General features: G+C 42.2%; 1 protein-coding gene across 1 annotated transcript in view; it reads left to right on the plus strand.

Annotated features, from left to right (window-relative positions):
- The window catches only part of lrch1 (leucine-rich repeats and calponin homology (CH) domain containing 1), an 81094-nt gene that overhangs the window by 50734 nt on the left and 9226 nt on the right, over positions 1-21134 (plus strand). Inside the window, exons 16-20 of the mRNA XM_048239420.1 lie at positions 704-811; positions 7654-7701; positions 8486-8546; positions 15659-15751; positions 20724-20833. Of these exons, the coding sequence (XP_048095377.1) occupies positions 704-811; positions 7654-7701; positions 8486-8546; positions 15659-15751; positions 20724-20833 (420 nt within the window). The remainder of the gene's footprint in view (positions 1-703; positions 812-7653; positions 7702-8485; positions 8547-15658; positions 15752-20723; positions 20834-21134) is intronic.

The following is a 21134-nucleotide window of genomic DNA, read 5'->3' on the forward strand; positions in this document are numbered from 1 at the left end:
ACACACACACACACACACACACACACACACATACACAAACCCCCCCACACACACACACAAATCTTTACTCACAAACATTTACATAAGTATTTATCCAGAAGAAGTATTGAAAGAGTAATCATGAGAGTGAATCTTTAGAGTGAATCACAGCGTGAGTCTCTAGACCTGAGGGTGAATCTTTAGAGTGTAAAAATCACAGAGTGAATCTCTAGATTGTAAACATCAGAGTTAATCTCTAGAGTGTAAACATCACAGAGTTAATCTCTATATTGTAAATATCAGAGTTAATCTCTAGAGTGTAAATATCACAGAGTTAATCTCTAGAATGTAAACATCAGAGTTAATCTCTAGATTGTAAATATATCAGAGTTAATCTCTAGAGTGAATTCTTGTAGACATGGAGAGTGTAGATTTATAGATGAATAAATGAGTAAATGTCTTGCTAGTTATTTCAGTGTCTCTCTCTCTCTCACACACACACACACACACACACACACACACACACACACACACAGGTCACTGCCAGGTCACAGGGGTTTCAGAGAGGTTGTGTGAGTGTTGTGTGGTGGTGTTTCCAGCTTGGCGTGTGGTGGGTGTTGTTAGTTTGGTGTGTTTGAATTGTGTGTGTAGAATGTGTAGAATTCTAGGTTCTCAGTCTGGAGCGGGTTGGTTTGTGTGTGTGTGTGTGTGTGTGTGTGTGTAGAAGCCCAGTGCTCTGTGGGAGTTTCAGAAGGTGCGGGTCCTCATTCTGGAGCGGGCCAAGCAGGAGGCTCAGCTGGCCTGTGGACGGAGACACACACTCCTGACGCAGGTACACACACACACACACCACTGGAGTGTGTGTGTGTGTGTGTTCATATTTAACAGCAGACTGAGAATGGAAGGAATAGAGAACATCAAGAGAGTGAGAGAGAGAGAGAAAGAGAGAGAGAGAGAGAGAGAGAGAGAGAGAGATCATCAGACACAGACAACACACATTCTTGGCAAAGTGAACAGGCCAGCTTTGTGTTGTCTTAATCGGCCATTGTCTTTCTCACACACACATTTTATTCAAACACACATGCGCATGCACACACACACAAAACGCCACACAACACACACATGCACACACAGTACACACACAGAGTACACAGGTATGTGAAAGTTTATTAGTATGTGAGAAAGAGTTAGTAGTGTATGTGAGAAGAGTTTAATAGTGTATGTTGAAGAGTTTAGTAGTGTATATAGTAGTGAATTATAGTGGTGTATGTGAGGAGAGAGTATAGTAGTGTATGTGATATATAGTGGTGTATGTGAAAGTATAGTGAATGTGAGAGAGTGTGTGAATGTGAGAGTATAGTAGTATATGTGAGAGAGTATAGTAGTATATGTGAATGTATAGTGGTGAATGTGAGAGAGTATAGTAGTATATGTGAGAGAGTATAGTGGTGTATGTGAGAGATAGTATATAATGTGAGAGAGTATAGTGTGTATGTGAGAGAGATAGTGGTGTGTGTAAGAGGTTTGCATAAGAAAGCGGTGAGTTTGCATGAAAACGGAAGGAGTTTGATTTCTCCAGTTCCTGATTGGTTAGTCAATGTCACTTCTCTCTAGCTAGCCAATTAAATCAAGGAAGGGCGGGACCTACACTGTCAACAATGTTAGGTGTAGACCTAGTGGTCGGGAAAAAAATCAGCCAAGTCTATGTGACTAAATATTAAACTACTGTACTACTGCAAACCCAATGCAAATTAGGCTACAAAGACATGAGGGGTGCCTACTCTATTGTAATAGCCTAGGGCTAGGCTACCAATTTCTTTTGTCTGGCGAAGTCATATTTTAGTGAACTGAGATCTGAAAGACTGCTGCCATTGCAGTTAGCTAGTTAGCTAGCTATCCAGCAACATTCCAAAATGGACATGCATTACAGTTTGGCTGGCAGACGTTTTGGTAACCTTGTCTGCTGTTGCCAGTGACTCGTGAGCCTGTGTCCACATTGCTATTTTTGCACTGGCAGCCAAAGATTCTAGAACAGAACTCGGACAGCTCCTTTCATAGTGCTGCGGGTTCAAGTGTTTATTGTTGCTAGGTTACCAAACTATCTAGCAGCAGCATGTCGTTGCTGCCTGGCTTAACGCCTAACTAACTAGCTAACTGAAATGGCAATCTTTCAGGACTCAGTTCACTAAAATATGACTTAAGCCAGACAAAAGGAGCTGGTAGCCCAGGCTATTACAATAGAATAGGCACCCCTCATGTCTTTTGTAGCCTAATTTGCATTCGGTTTGCAGTAGTAGTTTAATATTTAGTCACCATATGAGTTGGCTGATTTTTTCCTCGACCACTAGGGTCTACCACGAACATTGTTGACAGTGTAGGTCCCCCCTTCCTTGATTTTAATTGGCTAGCTAGAGAGAAGTGACATTGACAGACCAATCAGGAACTGAGAAATCAAACTCCATCCGCTTCATGCAAACCTTTCATGCAAACTCCCTCACGTTCACCTGCAATCTCTCACACACACCACTATACTCTCTCACACTATACAACTATATACTCTCACATATACTACTATACTCTCTCACACACACCACTATACTCTATATGTCTCTCACATACACCACTATACTCTCTCACATATACTACTATACTCTCTCACATATACCACTATGCTCTCACACCATATACTCACTATAATGTATATCTCTTACACTAGTATACTCTCTTTTTCACATTACTACTACTATTCCTCTCTTGCATTCACTACTAAATCCCTCTTGCTAACACTACTATATATTCTACACTACTAAACTCTACTCTCATACACTACTATACTCTTACATCATAAACACATACACTACTTTAACTCTTATTATTGTCACATACACTATATCTCTCTCATATATACGGACCAAACTCCCTCACATACTACTACTAACATACTCTCACAAGTTCTTCACATACAGTATAGTCTCTCATATAACACTACTACAGTATAGTCTCTCACATATAAAGTCTCTCATACACTACTAAAGTCTCTCACTACACTACTATATTCTCTCACATATACAACTATACTCTCTCACATACACTACTATACTCTCTCACATACACTACTATACTCTTTTACTCTATACTCTTTATACTCTCACATACACTACTATACTCTCACATTCACTACTATACTCCTTCACATACACTACTATAGTCTCTCACATACACGACTATACCCTCTCATACATACATGTAAAATGACTATAATAGTGAGTGTGCATGAGTATAGATAGATAGATAGATACTTTATTGATCCCCAGGGGAAATTCAAGGTCTCAGCAGCATACATACAACACAAACACATTCTTTAACAGCAGAAAGAGTAATTAAAGTATATAATATAAAAACACAACTAAGCAATAAGGACAGTAGAAGATAAAGAATATGCTAAATATACTAAAATACAAATTACAAAAATACAAATTATACTAACTAACACTTAATCTAAATCAATTCTAAAAACAGTATCCACATAGTGGTGATTAATCAATCAGAGGCGCTTGCAATGACTGAGGCAGGGACTGAGCCTGTGATTCTGTGTATAGTAAGGTATGGTAAGGTGCTCTAAGGTGCTCTGTGTGAATGAGTGTCATGGTGATAGTGGTCATGGTGATAGTGCAAATGAGTAAGTCCAACAGTGCAACAATGCAGAAATAAAGTAAAGTAAACTCTATATATCTCTATATATTTAACTATTTAAAGAAAATGTATAAGTGTGGCCACAGTCCGGCTGTGGCATGGAGGGGGGGGGGGGGGGTTATGCATATGTGCTAATGTGCTAATATAGCACACAAACAGTGAGGCATAAAGACAGTGGTACAAGTGGCTAGTGGACAGACAGTACCAAACATGGAGGGGGGTGAAGAGGCAGACAGACTATGCAGAGAAGTCTATCTCTCCTCTTCCTTAAGTGAAGCATTGAACAGTTCAATGGCCCTGGGGACAAATGACTTTCTCAGTCTGTCAGTTGTGCAAGGCAGTGAGCTAAGTCTCCAGCTGATCAGGCTCTTCTGCTTAACAATAGTGCTGTGGAGTGGGTGACACTCATTGTCCAAGATGTTGATCAGTTTGTTCAGGGGTCCTTTTGTCAGATAGTGAAGTGATGCACTCCAGTTCAGCTCCCACTACAGAGCCAGCTTTCCTTACCAGCCTGTCAATTAAGCCCTTCCTTCTTCCTTGTGCTTCCTCCCCAACACACTACTGCATAGAAGAGGACACTGGCAACAACAGACTGGTAGAACATCCTGAGGAGCTTACTGCACACATTGAAGGACTGCAACCTCCTCAGGAAGTACAGCCTGCTCTGCCCGTTCTTGTAGAGTGCATCAGTGTTGGCTGACCAGTCCAGTTTATTGTCCAGGTGGAGACCCAGATACTTGTAGGTGCTAACCACCTCCACATTGACCCCATCAATGTGGACTGGTATCAGAGTGGGCTTAGACCTGCGGAAATCCACCACCATCTCCTTGGTCTTTGAAGTGTTGAGTTGAAGGTGATTGAGTTTGCACCACTGCACAAAGTCCTCCACCAGGCTCCTGTACTCCTCCTCCTGCCCGTTCCTGATACACCCCACAATTGCAGTATCATCAGAAAAATTCTGCATGTGGCATGACTCGGTGTTGTAGCAGAAGTCAGATGTGTACAGGGTGAACAGGACTGGAGAGAGCACAGTTCCCTGTGGCGCTCCGGTGCTGCTGATCACAGTGTCAGAGAGGCAGTTCTTCAGTCTGACGAACTGTGGTCGCTCGGTCAGGTAATCTGTAATCCAGGTTACCAGGTGAGCGTCCACACCCATCTGGTATGTGTATGTGCAAGATTATGATAGTGTGTGTAAGACCAAGTATGAACTAGAAAATGCAATTCCAGGGAATTACCATTGCATGTAAATGCAAAAAAGCTGCTGTGTATAACATTATATTAGGCTACTTACAGTATGATTATTCAGATTACATAGTCTTACAGTATTCTTGAAAACCACTTACTTGGTTAGATGTTAGCTTAGAGTATATGACAGTCAGTAAAAATAAATTGTCAATTCAATATTGATCAACATTCTTTGTTTTAATACAGCAGCATGATACTCAGAATACACTAATGAACACTAAACACTAAAACCAAAGTAAGCTTGAAGTAAAAAAATCACAGTTGTATAAGTGTATATTATATATACAGAACTTGATAATGCCAATCATATTATCCTAAGACAGATCTATTTATCAGTGGTAACTCTGAACTGGCAGCAACAGCTAGAGGCCTCAGTTAATGGTATTAGGTCAAATTTGATGGTGATATATACACTGAAGAATAAAGAGTCAGCCCTTCAGATGATCATTTTTAGACAGAACTTAGGTTAGAATATTTTTTTCACACAGCACAGCTCAGGTCTAAAAAGAGTGGTCTAACAGCTATGTTTCACAGATGTTACAGCACAGGTATGATTAAAGGTATGAATGGTTGACAAATATGATTCACAGGTATACATGTTCCATATAGTTAGTGAGTATAGTCCTCACACAACAATATATTTCTCAGAATGTCTCAGTGTAGATCCTCAGATAAGTCTCAGTATGGTTAAATGGTATGTGCAGATATGTTGAGATATGGTCACATGTTTGTAAGAATGTATGTCAGTAGGTATGTTGCTAGCAACATTGTCAGCGATGTATGGTTGACAGGTGTGCACACAGACAGGCACACACGTAATGTCATACACGGTCAAACTGTTTTTCACCTCAAAGCAGCGGATGTCCTTCAAATTGTAAATGTATCACTGCTGTCTGGCACTTTTCCTAAGTCACTGAAAACAGCTGTTGTAAAGCCACTTCTCAAGAAGAATAACCTGGATGCAATCTAATAATCCAATCTACCTTTTATTGGCAAAATTATTGAAAAAGTAGTCTTTAATCAATTAACCACCTTCCTAACATCAACTGGGTATTTGGATTACTTTCAGTCTGGTTTTCAGGCAAATCACAGCACTGAAACAGCTCTCATTAAAGTTTCCAATGACATACGCCTCAACACAGATTCAGGTAAAACATCAGTCCTAGTGCTACTGGACCTTAGTGCAGCATTTGACACTGTTGATCACAATATTTTACTACACAGACTAGAACACTGGGTTGGATTTACAGGCATAGTTATCAGCTGGCTAAAATCATATCTACAAGAAAGGAGCTTCTTTGTTGCCATCGGTAACTGTACCTCAACACCAACGTCCTTGACCTGTGGTGTTCCCCAGGGGTCGATCTTGGGGCCACTATTATTCAACCTCTATATGCTCCCACTTGGACAAATCATTCAAAATAATTTGATTTCATATCATAGCTATGCAGATGACACACAAATTTACTGAGCTCTATCACCAAACGACTATGGTCCTCTTGAATCTAGATATAGAACAAATCAACACCTGGATGTCTCAAAATTTTCTTCAGCTGAACAAAGAAAAAACTGAAGTAATTATATTTGGTAAAAATGAGGATAGACTTAGGGTTGCCACTCTCCTTGACACAAAAGGGTTGAAGGCAAAGGATACTGTTAAAAATCTTGGTGTATTAATTGACAGTGATCTAAATTTCAACAGCCACATGAAAGCGATAACTAAATCAGCTTTTTTACCACCTCAAAAATATTGCCAAACTCAGAGGGCTGATGTCAAAACATGACTTAGAAAAAACTCATTCATGCATTTATCTCCAGCAGGGTTGATTACTGCAATGGACTGTTCACAGGCCTTCCTAAAAAAGACTATTAAACAGCTTCAGGTGATACAAAATGCAGCAGCTAGGACTCTAACAAAAAACTAAAAAGAACTGACCACATTACTCCAATTCTTAAGTCCTTGCACTGGCTTCCAGTAAGTCACAGAATTGACTTTAAAGCACTATTGTTTGTTTATAAATCAGTAAATGGAGCAGGACCTAAATACTTGTCAGACATGCTTCAGCAGTACACACCTTCTCGTCCTCTCAGGTCCCAGGTGAAAAACCTGCTAGTAAAACCTACAGTTAGAACTAAACATGGTGAAGCAGCTTTTAACTGCTATCTTGCTCAGCTGTGGAACCAACTTCGGATGACATCAAAAGGCCCCAACTGTAGCCAGTTTTAAATCTAGACTTAAGACCAAACTGTTCTCAGATGCTTTCTGCTAACAGTGCCGAGTTACAAATTCTGAATCTGCCTTGATAATTATTCTACTTTGTCTTTTATTACTTTTTTTTTTACTACTTTTTGCCTTTGTTTTTTGCTTACTAATTATTCTTTTTTATTTTTAAATGATTTTACCTTGTGTTTTATGTTTTCTTTTTATTATGATCTTTACCTTTAACTATTCTTTGACTATATTGCCCTTCTATGCTTTTATTTGTTATTATTGTTTGGTTTTGTTTATGTAAAGCACATTGAATGACCTGTGTATGAAAATGCGCTATATAAATAAACTTGACTTGACTTGACTTGCACGCACACGCACACACACACGCACGCACGCACACACACCTACAAAGACACACACACAGACACACACACACCCACACACAAACAACACACACACACACACACAAAGAACACACACAGGCGTGCGTGGTCATTGTTAAAGTCTCTCTTCCTCTCCCTCAGACTGGACAGAGGAGGCCGAGCGAGGAGTCTGGTGCTCACAGCTCAAGGGTATGACGCACACACACACACACCACACACACACACACACACACACAGCTCAAGGGTATGACACACACACCAATAACACACACACACACACACAGCTCAAGGGTATGACACACACACACACACACAGCTCAAGGGTATCACACACACACACACACACACACACACACACACACACACACACACACACACACACACACACACACACACAGCTTAAGGGTATGATATACACACACCCACACACACACACACGCACAGCTCAAGGGTATGTCTCTCTCACACACACACACACACACACACACGGCTCGGGGAAATGTCGCACAGGGTTATGTCATGCACAAGTTCACACAGCCACGCACACACACACACACCGGATCAGGGGTTGTGGCCAGTGGTTAGCACTCTGGACTTGTAACCGACAGGGTTGCGGTTCGAGCCTGCGACCAGTGGGTTACAAACCTGCCAATACCCACGGTTCCAAATGCTGGCTGAACGCACACACACTGCCTTGAACAAGGCACCTAACCCCTCACTGCTCCCCAGTGGTTCTCTGGACTTGGCAGGCAGCTCACACCTGCTGGGATTAGTGTGTGCTTCACCTCACTGTGTGCTGTTTGTGTTTCACTAATTCACTATTGGGTTAAATGCAGAGACCAAATTTCCCTCACGGGATCAAAAAAGTATATATACTTATACTTATACAAGTTCACATATGCTGTATGTTACAAACACACAAACTCAATACACATGCACAAGTTCACACATGCTGTATGTTTTTGTTTTCTAGACTGAAGGAAACACCCCAGCAACATTTAGTTTGCCACCCTTTGGCCTAAAGCCTCGTTCAGGTAATAACACAAACATACACACACACACACACACACGCGCGCACGCGCAGTGCACACACACATACACACACACACGTGACTGAAATCATCCCCATCCCTCATCATTGCTCTAGCGTCTAAGACTGACATCAGCTTCATGTGGTGAATTGTTGGCTTGATGCTTAAGCTGCAGTCCTTCTGCTGTTAGCCGTGAAGCTAACTGATCACAGTCATTCAGTCCTGCTGGTGTTGGTCATGTGTGCTAATATAGCATGAAAAACAGTGTTATTCTAGAATGATAATGGTGACGTAGGGACTACATAATGAAGTATTCTAGAATGATTAAGGTGACATAGGACTACATAATGAAGTATTCTAGAATGATTAAGGTGACATAATGAAGTATTCTAGAATTATTAAGGTGATGTCAGGACTACATAATGAAGTATTCTAGAATGATTAAGGTGACGTAGGGACCAAAGATTCTAGAGCGCTACGCGCAAGATGGATTACTGGCTGGAAAATACGTTGGATATGTTGAAGTACGTTCTACGACTCTGGGCCATTTTAATAAGCTCAGGTGTTAGCCACAGCGCTGGCTACCCGGGGAATCCTATGGCTGATCCTAAAATGTTATCAATATTTGTTCTTTAAAGCTGTATGTTGAAATTACGAGAAACCCAATAGACCACACCATGTCTAGACCAGTTAAATATATTGTATAAAGACAATGTCGAATTATTTCCGAGGGTAAATTAGGCTAGGGCACTGACATCTGTCCATCATCCACCAAAACTAAGTTCAATAGACCTATGTTTGGGATACAAGGAAGTTTATTGTCACATGCATATAGTTACTGGAAGCAAGAAATGTAGTGAAATTATGTCTGGTGTCAGCCTATAGCATCGTTAATGTAATTTCGTTTACTTTGTTGAAAGCGAAGTAGCCTAGTCTAAAGGTAGCCTAGGCCTAGGCCTACATTTAAATTTCATTAATTCGTTTCATTGAATAACTGTAACGTCCATTCCTGCATTAGGCCTAGGCCTATTCATATAGCCTATTTTTGTCTCCATGATTGCTTATTTAAAATATGGATTAGCCTTGACAGGCTACATTATTTCATAGAGATGTGCGTGAGTGTAGGCTACAGCACGATTCTCTCCCCCTAGCCTCTCCCTCAAACGGGTTCAGCCTGCATCTCCCCTAAGCAAATCAAAACGGTGGCTTGTGCAATAACTGTTCATGCAGACTTCAACTGGCGGTAGCCTACACAACTTTGCAAAGTCAACTTGAATGTATCAATTTTGAACAAAGTTAGTATTAGGCCTACCCTATTTAACACAACATTGTCTGTCGGCGTTGTTAATCGCAAACGCAAATTTATTCAAACGGCTAAGGAATTAACTGTAGCTTAATTTGTGGAGATCGAAGAGAAAGCATCTGTTTGACATAGGCCTATCTGCGCCCAGCCACGGACGGCACGGTCTACTTGTCAGTCTTGTCCGTCCGATTAGAGGGCTTTCCTTCGTTTTTACGCCACCATCTTAAAAAAACGCCGCATGCAAGTCAACACTCGCGCTGAAACCTCAAGAATCAGTCAAATCGCGAAAAAGCCACAGCTCCGTTTAATTGTCAGGTGTGATGAAATGCGTTCATAATCCACTTCTTAGGCTATGTCATAAACGTTGAATGCCTATGGAAAGGTTTTGTGGTAGGATTGTCCAATGGTCAGTGTTGCTTCAATTTGTGTTTTGATTTATCGCGGCGAACAGATGCTGGGTTCATCAGTTTTGCGCCAAGTTTAAAACGTTTAGCCAACTGTCAATTTGTCATTTTCGTTCTATAATTTCCATTTCTCATGTCATGAATGTAACATGCCTTTGCAGTTGTACAAGATGGTCAATCTATTGTCTCAATTGTGATTCATGTGATGCGCACACCAATGCTGGGTTCATGCACTTGATCAGCCTAGAACAGGAACATTTTGGAGAGGGGATGAGAGAATGAACCACGCAAGAAACACTTTTTAATTAAACGTAGGCCTAATTTACAAAGACATCGTAAAACACTGAAAGTTAATATTTACACCACGGGTCTCCGCCGCTCTCAAGATCAGTCGGCGTGCTGCCCTCTTTTGAGCTTGCGAGAGGCTTAAGATGCACAATTAAGCCTATAATAAAAAGTAAATAATGCTTAATTAAATAAAGGCATATGCTTACGCAGCCTATAAGTAAAGAAAAGACCCATGCCATAATTTGAGGATTTACAGTAGGCCTAGATGAGTAGGCCTAAATAATAGGACTACAAGCTATTTTATAACTCAAGCAAATTGTTTTATTAACATATAGCCTAATTGCACAAATTAAGTCCAACGGTTAGATTCATCTGGACGTGTTTTAAGGTGGCTGCAGCCTGTAAATAGGCTAATGATTTTTGAAAACAAACTTCTGTGGTCATATGCATTTTACATAGGCAAGCAGGACAATTTGGGAGTTTTTTAACGTTACTGCATGGAAACGATACAATAGACTAGTGTCAAGCACGGTTGTGTTTAGCCTAGGCCTACCATTTGCATTTATTTAAGTTATGAACATTAGAGGCTTGAGTGAAATCTCGACCTTATTAGTGATTGATATAGCCTATCTTATGCACTGTGTTTAAGCAGGCCGTGAACAAAGGGTTAACTTATAGCCTACAGGTAGAAAAAAGAAAAATAGTGATAATATAACGTTAGCTAAGTTAGTTTGCCTGCTAGCTAGATTATCACTAGGCTATACAGTCTCTCAATGGGAATTTATGTGATCTATTTACCAGTGCAATAGCTACTTCTGTCTAAATAATAGGCCTATTTACCTCTCCTTATTCAGTGTAAACTTGGAAAAAGATCAATCAGGCCTTTCACACTGTCAGTTCTTGCAGTTCATTACCGAGAAAAAAAAAAACAGCTGGTAACGTTAAAAACAGCTGTTCAGGTAGGCTCATAGAATTGGAACTGTATATGACATTTTGCGCTGAGCTTATTAAAATGGCGCCCTGTCAGGCTCAGAACGTACTTCATGCCTATGACGTAACTGATCTATCTTGCTCCGCTCTAGAATCTTTGGTAGGGACTACATAATGAAGTATTCTAGAATGATTAAGGTGACATAATAAAGTATTCTAGAATGATTAAGGTGATGTCGGGACTGCACTTGTATGGACAATAAATAACAGTTTTTGATACAAGGATACAAGGAAGTTTATTGTCACATGCATATAGTTACTAAGTTAGCTAAGTAAGAAATGCAGTGAAATTATGTCTGGTGTCAGCCTATTTGTGCATTAATGGGGGGGGGGGGTAAAAAAGTGCAGTAGAAGAGGGGTTTAGTAGATTAAGTGGCATGGGCTGCATAAAAAAAAGGTGGGGGAGGATTGGGTGGGGGGCACCAACAAGGAGCACCCAAGAGCGTGCGTGAACAGTCCTTTCTTGAACTGTCCTTTCTAGCGAGTTTTCCTTTATTATCAAGCAGAATGTTTTTATAGCCTGACGTCTTAATTTAAGCAACTTGACTAATTGCACATGCCCACATGGAGCTGATGAAGCGCTAACGATATATCCTACAGCCCATCTGCCCTTGGTTGCTACCCATGAAGCGCTAACGATATATCCTACAGCCCATCTGCCGTTAGTTGCTACCCATGAAGCTAACAATATGAGCATTCATTTTTCCTATGAGGCCAGTTGCCATGATGCTAACAATATGAGCATTCATTTTTCCTATGAGGCCAGTAGCCATGATGCTAACAATATGAGCATTCATTTTTCCTATGAGGCCAGTAGCCATGAAGCTAACAATATGAGCATTCATTTTTACTATGAGGCCAGTAGCCATGATGCTTACAGTATGATTGAAGTAAAACCGCTTTTGGCTGATTTAGCTCAATTGCTAACAGTTAAAGCAGAGTAATTCAGTTGCAAATTAAGACTAGAATCATACCTGCCATCAGCTGCTGGCCATGACTTGATGTTGCTTCAGTTAAAAGCTGTTACTGCTCATCCATTAGCCATTAGCCTTATTCACGCGGCTTTGCTTCAGTTAAAAGCTGTTACTGCTCATCCATTAGCCTTATTCACGCGGCTACGCTGTTTATCTTACAGCCGCCCAGGACACCAGAGACTTGCGTAGGCTACGCTGTTTATCTTGCAGCCGCCCAGGACATTGGAGACTTGCGTAGGCTACGCTGTTTACCTTGCAGCCGCCCAGGACATTAGGACTCACGTAGGCTATGCTGTTTATCTCTCAGCTGCCCCAGACACTAGAGACTCGCGTAGGCTACGCTGTTTATCTTACAGCCGCCCTGGACACTAGAGACTCGCGTAGGCTACGCTGTTTATCTTGCAGCCGCCCAGGACATTAGGACTCACGTACATTGGATTTCTTACATTTTGGTACAACTAAGGCACTCATCTCCAGGTGCTTGTTGACAGCCATGTCAATGAACAGGAAACTGGTCTGCCGACTTCAAGTAGGCTAGTTCAAACAGCCCATAGGATTGTAGTTCAAACAGCCCATAGGATTGTAGTTGAAACAGCCCATAGGATTGTTGTACTTTATGCATTTGCCAGTAGGTGGCAGAAATACATTAATGATATCAGAGCTGTATATACAGTAGAGAGAGTTTGGCCAACTCAAATCATGGGCTAATATGCATGTTGGAGACCAACGTCAAAATCAGATGATGGGGGAATATGCTATGTTGAAATAAATCAGATGCTCTATGGGGCTTAATAGGCTATGTTGAAATAAATCAGATGACTATGGGGAGAATATGCTATGTTGAAATAAATCAGATGACTCTATGGGGCGAATAGGCTATGTTGAAATAAATCAGATGACTCTATGGGAGAATAGGCTATGTTGAAATAAATCAGATGACTCTACAGCGTAACCCTATGGGGCGAATAGGCTATGTTGAAATAAATCAGATGACTCTACAGCGTAACCCTATGGGGCGAATAGGCTATGTTGAAATAAATCAGATGACTCTATGGGTGAATATGCTATGTTGAAATAAATCAGATGACTCTATGGGAGAATAGGCTATGTTGAAATAAATCAGATGACTACAGGCTACGCTGTTTATCTTACAGCCCCCTGGACACTAGAGACCTCGTGCAGGCTACGCTGTTTATCTTGCAGCCGCAGACATTAGGACTCACGCATTGATTTCTTACATTTTGGTACAACTAAGGCACTCATCTCCAGGTGCTTGTTGACAGCCATGTCAATGAACAGGAAACTGGTCTGCCGACTTCAAGTAGGCTAGTTCAAACAGCCCATAGGATTGTAGTTCAAAACAGCCCATAGGATTGTAGTTCAAACAGCCCATAGGATTGTTGTACTTTATGCATTTGCCAGTAGGTGGCAGAAATACATTAATGATATCAGAGCTGTATATACAGTAGAGAGAGTTTGGCCAACTCAAATCATGGGCGCCATGTTGGAGACCAACGTCAGATGACTACAGCGTTTAACCCTATGGGGAGAATATGCTATGTTGAAATAAATCAGATGACTCTATGGGGCGAATAGGCTATGTTGAAATAAATCAGATGACTCTATGGGAGAATAGGCTATGTTGAAATAAATCAGATGACTCTACAGCGTAACCCTATGGGGCGAATAGGCTATGTTGAAATAAATCGATGACTCTACAGCATAACCCCTATGGGGGCTTAATAGGCTATGTTGAAATAAATCAGATGACTCTATGGGCGAATATGCTATGTTGAAATAAATCAGATGACTCTATGGGAGAATAGGCTATGTTGAAATAAATCAGATGACTACAGCGTAACTCTATGGGGCGAATAGGCTATGTTGAAATAAATCGCTTATTTTCACTATTAGCAGACATATAAATGTTATTATCAATGTTTGTCAATATGTAAAAGGTCCTTAAAGTGTAATTCCGGAGAAAATTAACCCAAGGGTGTTTTTCTGCATTAAAACACATCAAATAAGCTGTGGAGACAGTACATTTCATTAATTTTGGTATCTTTGGTATCTAATATGGTGTCCACGAACCACTGGACCACCTCGGAACCAATCGCATAACCGATCATTCGATTCCCTAGTCGGCCAAACTCTGTCTATACACGGCTCTGAATGAGATAGTCAATGTAGGCCTACTCCATAGCCTCCTTTTGGTTTACACAATGGCCGCCGTGTGAATAAGGCGAATTAGGCCTGAATATTTGTCATAAGTCATTAGCCATTCATTGTAGCTGTTAGCTGTGACTGTTTAAGCTAGCTGCTAATGTTAGCTGTGAATGTTTAGCCTAGCTGCCAGTGCTAGCTGTGGACATTTAGCCTAGCTGCTAGTGCTAACTGTTAGCTTCTAGCCTAGCTGCTAGTGCTAACTGTTAGCTTCTAGCCTAGCTGCTAGTGTTAACTGTTAACTTCTAGCCTAGCTGCTAGTGCTAACTGTTAGCTTCTAGCCTAGCTGCTAGTGTTAACTGTTAACTTCTAGCCTAGCTGCTAGTGCTAACTGTTAGCTTCTAGCCTAGCTGCTAGTGTTAACTGCTTGCCATCCAAGCACACTACTAACATCTGACCATTGTTCTGTTTGTCCATCATTTCCCTCATGTCCCTTTTGGCCATTGGTGTTTTTCCATCTCTTGCCATACTGCGTACGGCATGCTGCTTGCTACCTTACTTTGTCTCTGTGTGTGTGTCTGTATATCTGTGTGCGTATGTTTGTGTGTGTGTGTGTGTTGTGTATTTGTGTGCATCTGTGTGTGTGTTGTGTATCTGTGTGCATCTGTGTGTGTGTGCTTGTGTGTGTATCTGTGTGCATCTGTGTGTGTGTGTGTTTGTGTGTATGTGTGTTTGTGTGTGTGTGTATCTGTGTGCATCTGTGTGTGTGTGTTTGTGTGTGTGTGTGTGTATCTGTGTGCATCTGTGTGCATCTGTGTTTGTGTTTGTGTGTGTGTATGTGTGTGTGTGTGTGTGTGTGTGGTGGATTGCTCCTGCTACTTTGGCATCTTGTTTTATTGGTGCCTGTGAAAACACTTCCTTTGTTTGTGGCTGCTGTGATTGGCTCTGGCATTCTGGTCCCGCCCCCACATTCTGGCCCCGCCCCCACATTAGCCCCTTCCTCTATGTGCTGCTTCCCGCCCCCTCAGAACCTGTCCATCTTACCGGCCACTCCCCCTAACGCAACTACAGGAGCAGAAAAGGATGGTAGGTTTTCACTTTCACTCACACACACATTCGCTTTTGTTTTCTCTGTCACACAACTCTATCTATCTCTATATATCTATCTATCAGAAGCGATTGCTCTAAGACTACAGGGGAAGCTCAGCCTCCTAAAATATCACAGAAAATTGCATCAAATAATACAGTTCTAATATTACATTAGCCTACTATTCCAACTAGAACATGCTAAAAACGTGTTCTAATATTACTTTAACCTACTATTCCAACTAGAACATGCTAAAAACGTGCTCAACTTCATTAGCCTACTAATCCAACTAGAACATGCTAAAAACGTGTTCAACTTCATGGTTAGTTCGTTCAGCAATAAGGTTTTGCCGGTCATCTGTCGTGATTTCGCACCCCTAAAACATTGCTGTGACGACACGATCCATCAAAAAACCCCATAGACGCTCGGCTTCACTGGACTTTCAATGGCACTTTAGAGTGGGCTGATCTCAGTGCAGAAAAGCTAGATGTTTATTGTACAAGCGCCACAAAATCGCCATTTCCAGGGAAGCCCGGCATCTCTGGGAGTGAATGGGGCAGTGGGATGGCCCGGACCCCGAGCTTCTGTATGATGATTGGAGGAGCCGCCATGGAGGCTGGACCCTTTTTGATTGACAGCATATGTCCCGATCGGAGAGGAAGAGTTTCAAGCTCAGGGATGCGTCAACGTTAGTGTTGGCAGGTGAAGTCGAGAGGCAAGTTGCAGCTCAAATTCCCATACATTTGTGAGCAATACAGTCGGTTTTCTATTTGTCTTTGTACATATCCTACAGTAAATAAAACCGTAATGTGGAGTTAGAGAGTTTGTGACTTGCTTTTGTTTCAGTTGTGCATTTAGGCTAAGTTGTAGCCAGATAGCTCGCTATATAACATGATTAGCCTGGCTACATTATGCTAATGTTTACTTGAATTTTAAAAGCCATTTGATAGTCTTCCCCACCTGGGGAGATTCAAAATAAAACAGCAAGGCAGATGAACGTACAGAATAGTCACAGAGAAATAACTCTAGTAGGCTACCAAATAGGCAATCAGCAGTCAATTCTCTACATGCCCACTCAACGATCTGACTTAGATAATGCGACTCCTACAACCTCTAGGGACTGCTGGAACATCTTTTTTCAGCATTCACGCCTCTCCCTCGAGAGTGAAGTATTTAGACTCCTGACATGCAGCCGTCCTACCACATGCTCGCTGGACCCTATACCTACGAGCCTACTTCAGTCCATCAGCCCCACCATCGCCCCAGCTATCACACATGTGATCAATGCCTCGCTAACCTCCGCACATTTCCAACAGCGCTCAAAATGGCCCGGTAACACCAAGCATTTAAGAAAGCTTCTCTCAACCCTGCTCAAGTCGAGAACTACCGCCCTGTCTCACTCCTGCCTTTCCTATCCAAAGGCATTGAACGAGCAGTCTCCAAACAGGTCTCCCCACTTCCTTTCACAGAACAACCTTCTGATCCAAATCAGTCTGGGTTCAAAAGCGGCCACTCTACCGAAACGGCTCTGCTGTCTGTAACAGAAGCCTTAAAGAAGCCAGGGCGACCGCCGGGTCATCAGTACTCATTCTGCTTGACTTATCGGGTGCCTTTGACACGGTTAATCACCGTGATCCTTCTCTATACTACGCTAACATGGGAATCTCCGGTTCTGCTCTCTCCTGGTTTGAATCCTACCTCACAGGGCTTCGCTTAACGCATCATGGCTTGGTCAGCTATCTTCACCTCACCATCTCACCACAGGTCCCCCAGGGCTCAGTGCTGGCCCCTTCTCTTTGCTATCTACACCACCTCCTTGGGACTGATTATCCGCTCGCATGGCTTCTCATACCACTGCTATGCAGACGACACACAGCTCTATCTGTCCTTTTCCACCTGATGACCCCTTGGTTTCAGCACGGATCTCGGATTGCCTCTCAGACATAGCTACATGGATGAAGGCACACCACCTCCAGCTGAACCTCTCAAAGACTCAACTGCTGGTCCTCCCAGCTAAACCTACCATACACCACGACATCAACATCAAATTTGACTCCCCTGTCTGTTTCTCCTACCAGGACTGCAAGAAATCTAGGAGTTGTTCTCGGCAACCAACTAAACTTCTCAGATCTTGTTGCCTCAGTTGCCGGTCATGCCGCTTCGCGACTCTACAACATAATGGAAAATCAGGACTTACTTGACTCAAGATGCTACCCAACTTCTGGTTCAGGCAATAATCATCTCACGACTCGACTACTGCAATGCCCTCCTGACAGGTCTCCCAGTCTGCTTGAAAGTGAAAACCACTTCAGATGATCCAGAACGCTGGCGGCGCGCCTGGTCTACAACCAACCCAAAAGGGCACATGTTACCCCGCTGCTCATCCAGCTACACTGGCTACCTATGGCGGCCCGCATCAAATTCAAGGCTCTAACGCTTACCTACAAAGTAGTCTCCGGTTCTGCTCCCCACCTACTTGAATGCCCCCTCATACAGACATACGCTACCTCCAGACCCGCTCACGGCCCTCAGATCTAACGACGCCTAGCTCTACCACCAGTACGCCAAGCCAATCCAAACTTTTCTCATCTGTTGTTCCTCGTTGGTGGAACACACTGCCAGTTCCTACAAGGGCAGGGACATCCTTCTCCATTTTCAAAAAACTCCTGAAGACCCGCTCTTTAGAGAACATCTCCTCTCATAGCAACACTTTACAACAAGTCTTACTGATCCTAGCACTCACCAGCCGTCTTAAACTGACAAGTAACTGTTAAAAAAACAGCACTCACTGATGCACTTATTCTTACTGTACTCTAATGTTTTTAAATTGTCCTAAAATTGTTGAGAATTGCTCTAAAACTTAAACTGTTTACCATGTTGTTAGTCGCTTTGGCTAAAAATGCGACAGCCAAATGTAATGTAATGTAAAAAATAGCCTATTTAATATCTAATAATAGCTATTTAAATAAGCCTATTCCCCCCCAAGTGAACTGGTCAAATGTAGCCAAGTCAGCTCCCATGGCTCAGAACTCTAACATATACTGTTTGGCCTATTTTGGGTTTTGGGATCATTTTTGCCCTCAAACAACAATATAGCACCTTAATAATATTAATTTAATAATTTACCATTTTTATCAGAGCTTCCCCTAGCAGCAACCGCCACTGCTATCTATCTATCTATCTATCTATCATCTATCTATCTATCTCTATCTATCCCATCTATCTATCTATCTATCTATCTATCTATCTCTATATCTATCTATCTATCTATCTATTCTATCTATCTCTATCTATCTGTCTATCTGCCTATCTCTATCCGATCTAACCCAACTGTGTGTGTGTGGTCTTGGGTTCTAACCCAAGTGTGTGTGTGGTCTTGGGTTCTAACTAGGGTTGCCAACCCAACTGTGTGTGTGTGGTCTTGGGTTCTAATAATGGAATCGTCCCCCTGCATTTGCAAGGAAAAAGATGTGTTCCAGATTGAACTGATACACGAACGCATTTTGTTCCGCGATATTGAGAATCAACTCGTGCAAATCCATGACAGATCAGTATTATAAGTTAGACTATGAACGAAAAAATACAGTCTCAGTCACTATCCCAACAGAGAATGCACTTTTCATTTGAGCCACTGCGAAGTCACGATATTACGCCAGCTGATAGCATAGCGTGAGATGACATGTCTTGTCATGAATTTTACAGTGCATCTGTGCAAGATAAACAAATAGGCTAGCCTACTTGCTGCAGAGACAGAAAAAGCCAGAATAAAATAAGGCTTCACCAAATTCAGAGCTTTTGGAGCAGCTTGCTATGTTCAATATATTTTTTTCTATGACAGCATATCCACCAGTTCAGTTTTCAGAGTTATTTGGTTTGAGTATAATAGGCTACAAACAGTTATTTCTTTATCAAGTGTTTTTGCATCGAAATGATTCTTGTTTTGCACCAGATAGAAAATGGGTAGGCTAGTGGCTATAGAATGTAGTATATTATGTAAGATTTTAGTAAATAATAGCTCACAATTTTGTAAAATGATGCACTATTTAGTACAATAATACATACATAATTTCAACCCCCAACTAACTGAAGTGGATGCCGGTGTACTGAAGTGTATTATCGAAACACCCCCCCCCCCCACTAACCCCGTTCCTTATTTTCATATCAGAAAGTTGGCAACCCTAGTGTGTGTGTGGTCTTGGGTTCTAACCCAAGTGTGTGTGTGTGTGTGTGTGGTCTTGGGTTCTAACCCAAGTGTGTGTGTGTGGTCTTGGGTTCTAACCCAAGTGTGTGTGTGTGTGTGTGGTCTTGGGTTCTAACCCAAGTGTGTGTGTGGGTTCTAACCCAAGTGTGTGTGTGTGGTCTTGGGTTCTAACCCAAGTGTGTGTGTGTGTGTGGTCTTGGGTTCTAACCCAAGTGTGTGTGTGCGGTCTTGGGTTCTAACCCAAGTGTGTGTTTGTGTGGTCTTGGGTTCTAACCCAAGTGTGTGTGTGGGTTCTAACCCAAGTGTGTGTGTGGTCTTGGGATCTAACCCAAGTGTGTGTGTGTGGTCTTGGGTTCTAACCCAAGTGTGTGTGTGTGTGGTCTTGGGTTCTAACCCAAGTGTGTGTGTGCGGTCTTGGGTTCTAACCCAAGTGTGTGTTTGTGTGGTCTTGGGTTCTAACCCAAGTGTGTGTGTGGGTTCTAACCCAAGTGTGTGTGGTCTTGGGATCTAACCCAAGTGTGTGTGTGTGGTCTTGGGTTCTAACCCAAGTGTGTGTGTGTGGTCTTGGGTTCTCGGCCAATCATATTAGTCAGTTACTATCTTACATGGTGAATAGGCTCACACAGGACACAATCATTGGTGTGTGTGTGTGTGTGTGTGTGTGTGTGTGTGTGTGTGTGTGTGTGCGTGCGTGTGCGTGCGTGTGTGTGTGTGTACGTGTGTGCATGCATGTGTGTATGTGTGCGTGCATGTGTGTGTGCGTGTCTCAGTGTTTCTCAGATCTCATAAGTCTGCAGAGGCTGTGGATCCTCAGTTCACCATGAGGAGAAAGATGGAGCAGCTGAGAGAGGAGATGGAGCAGATGGAACAACTACGCCAGGTACACACACACACACACACACATATACACATATTACACACACACACACACACACACACACACACACACACACACACACACACACACACACACACAGAGGAGATGGAGCAGATGGAACAACTACGCCAGGTACACACACACATACACACACACATATACACACACACACACGCATCGCACACACACACACACACACACACACACACACACAGAGGAGATGGAGCAGATGGAACAACTACGCCAGGTACACACACACACACACACACACGCACACACACAGATGTCTCTCTCACACACACAC

The sequence above is a fragment of the Alosa alosa genome, chromosome 3 (genome assembly GCF_017589495.1).
Source record: "Alosa alosa isolate M-15738 ecotype Scorff River chromosome 3, AALO_Geno_1.1, whole genome shotgun sequence".
In the NCBI taxonomy this organism is placed as follows: domain Eukaryota; kingdom Metazoa; phylum Chordata; class Actinopteri; order Clupeiformes; family Clupeidae; genus Alosa; species Alosa alosa.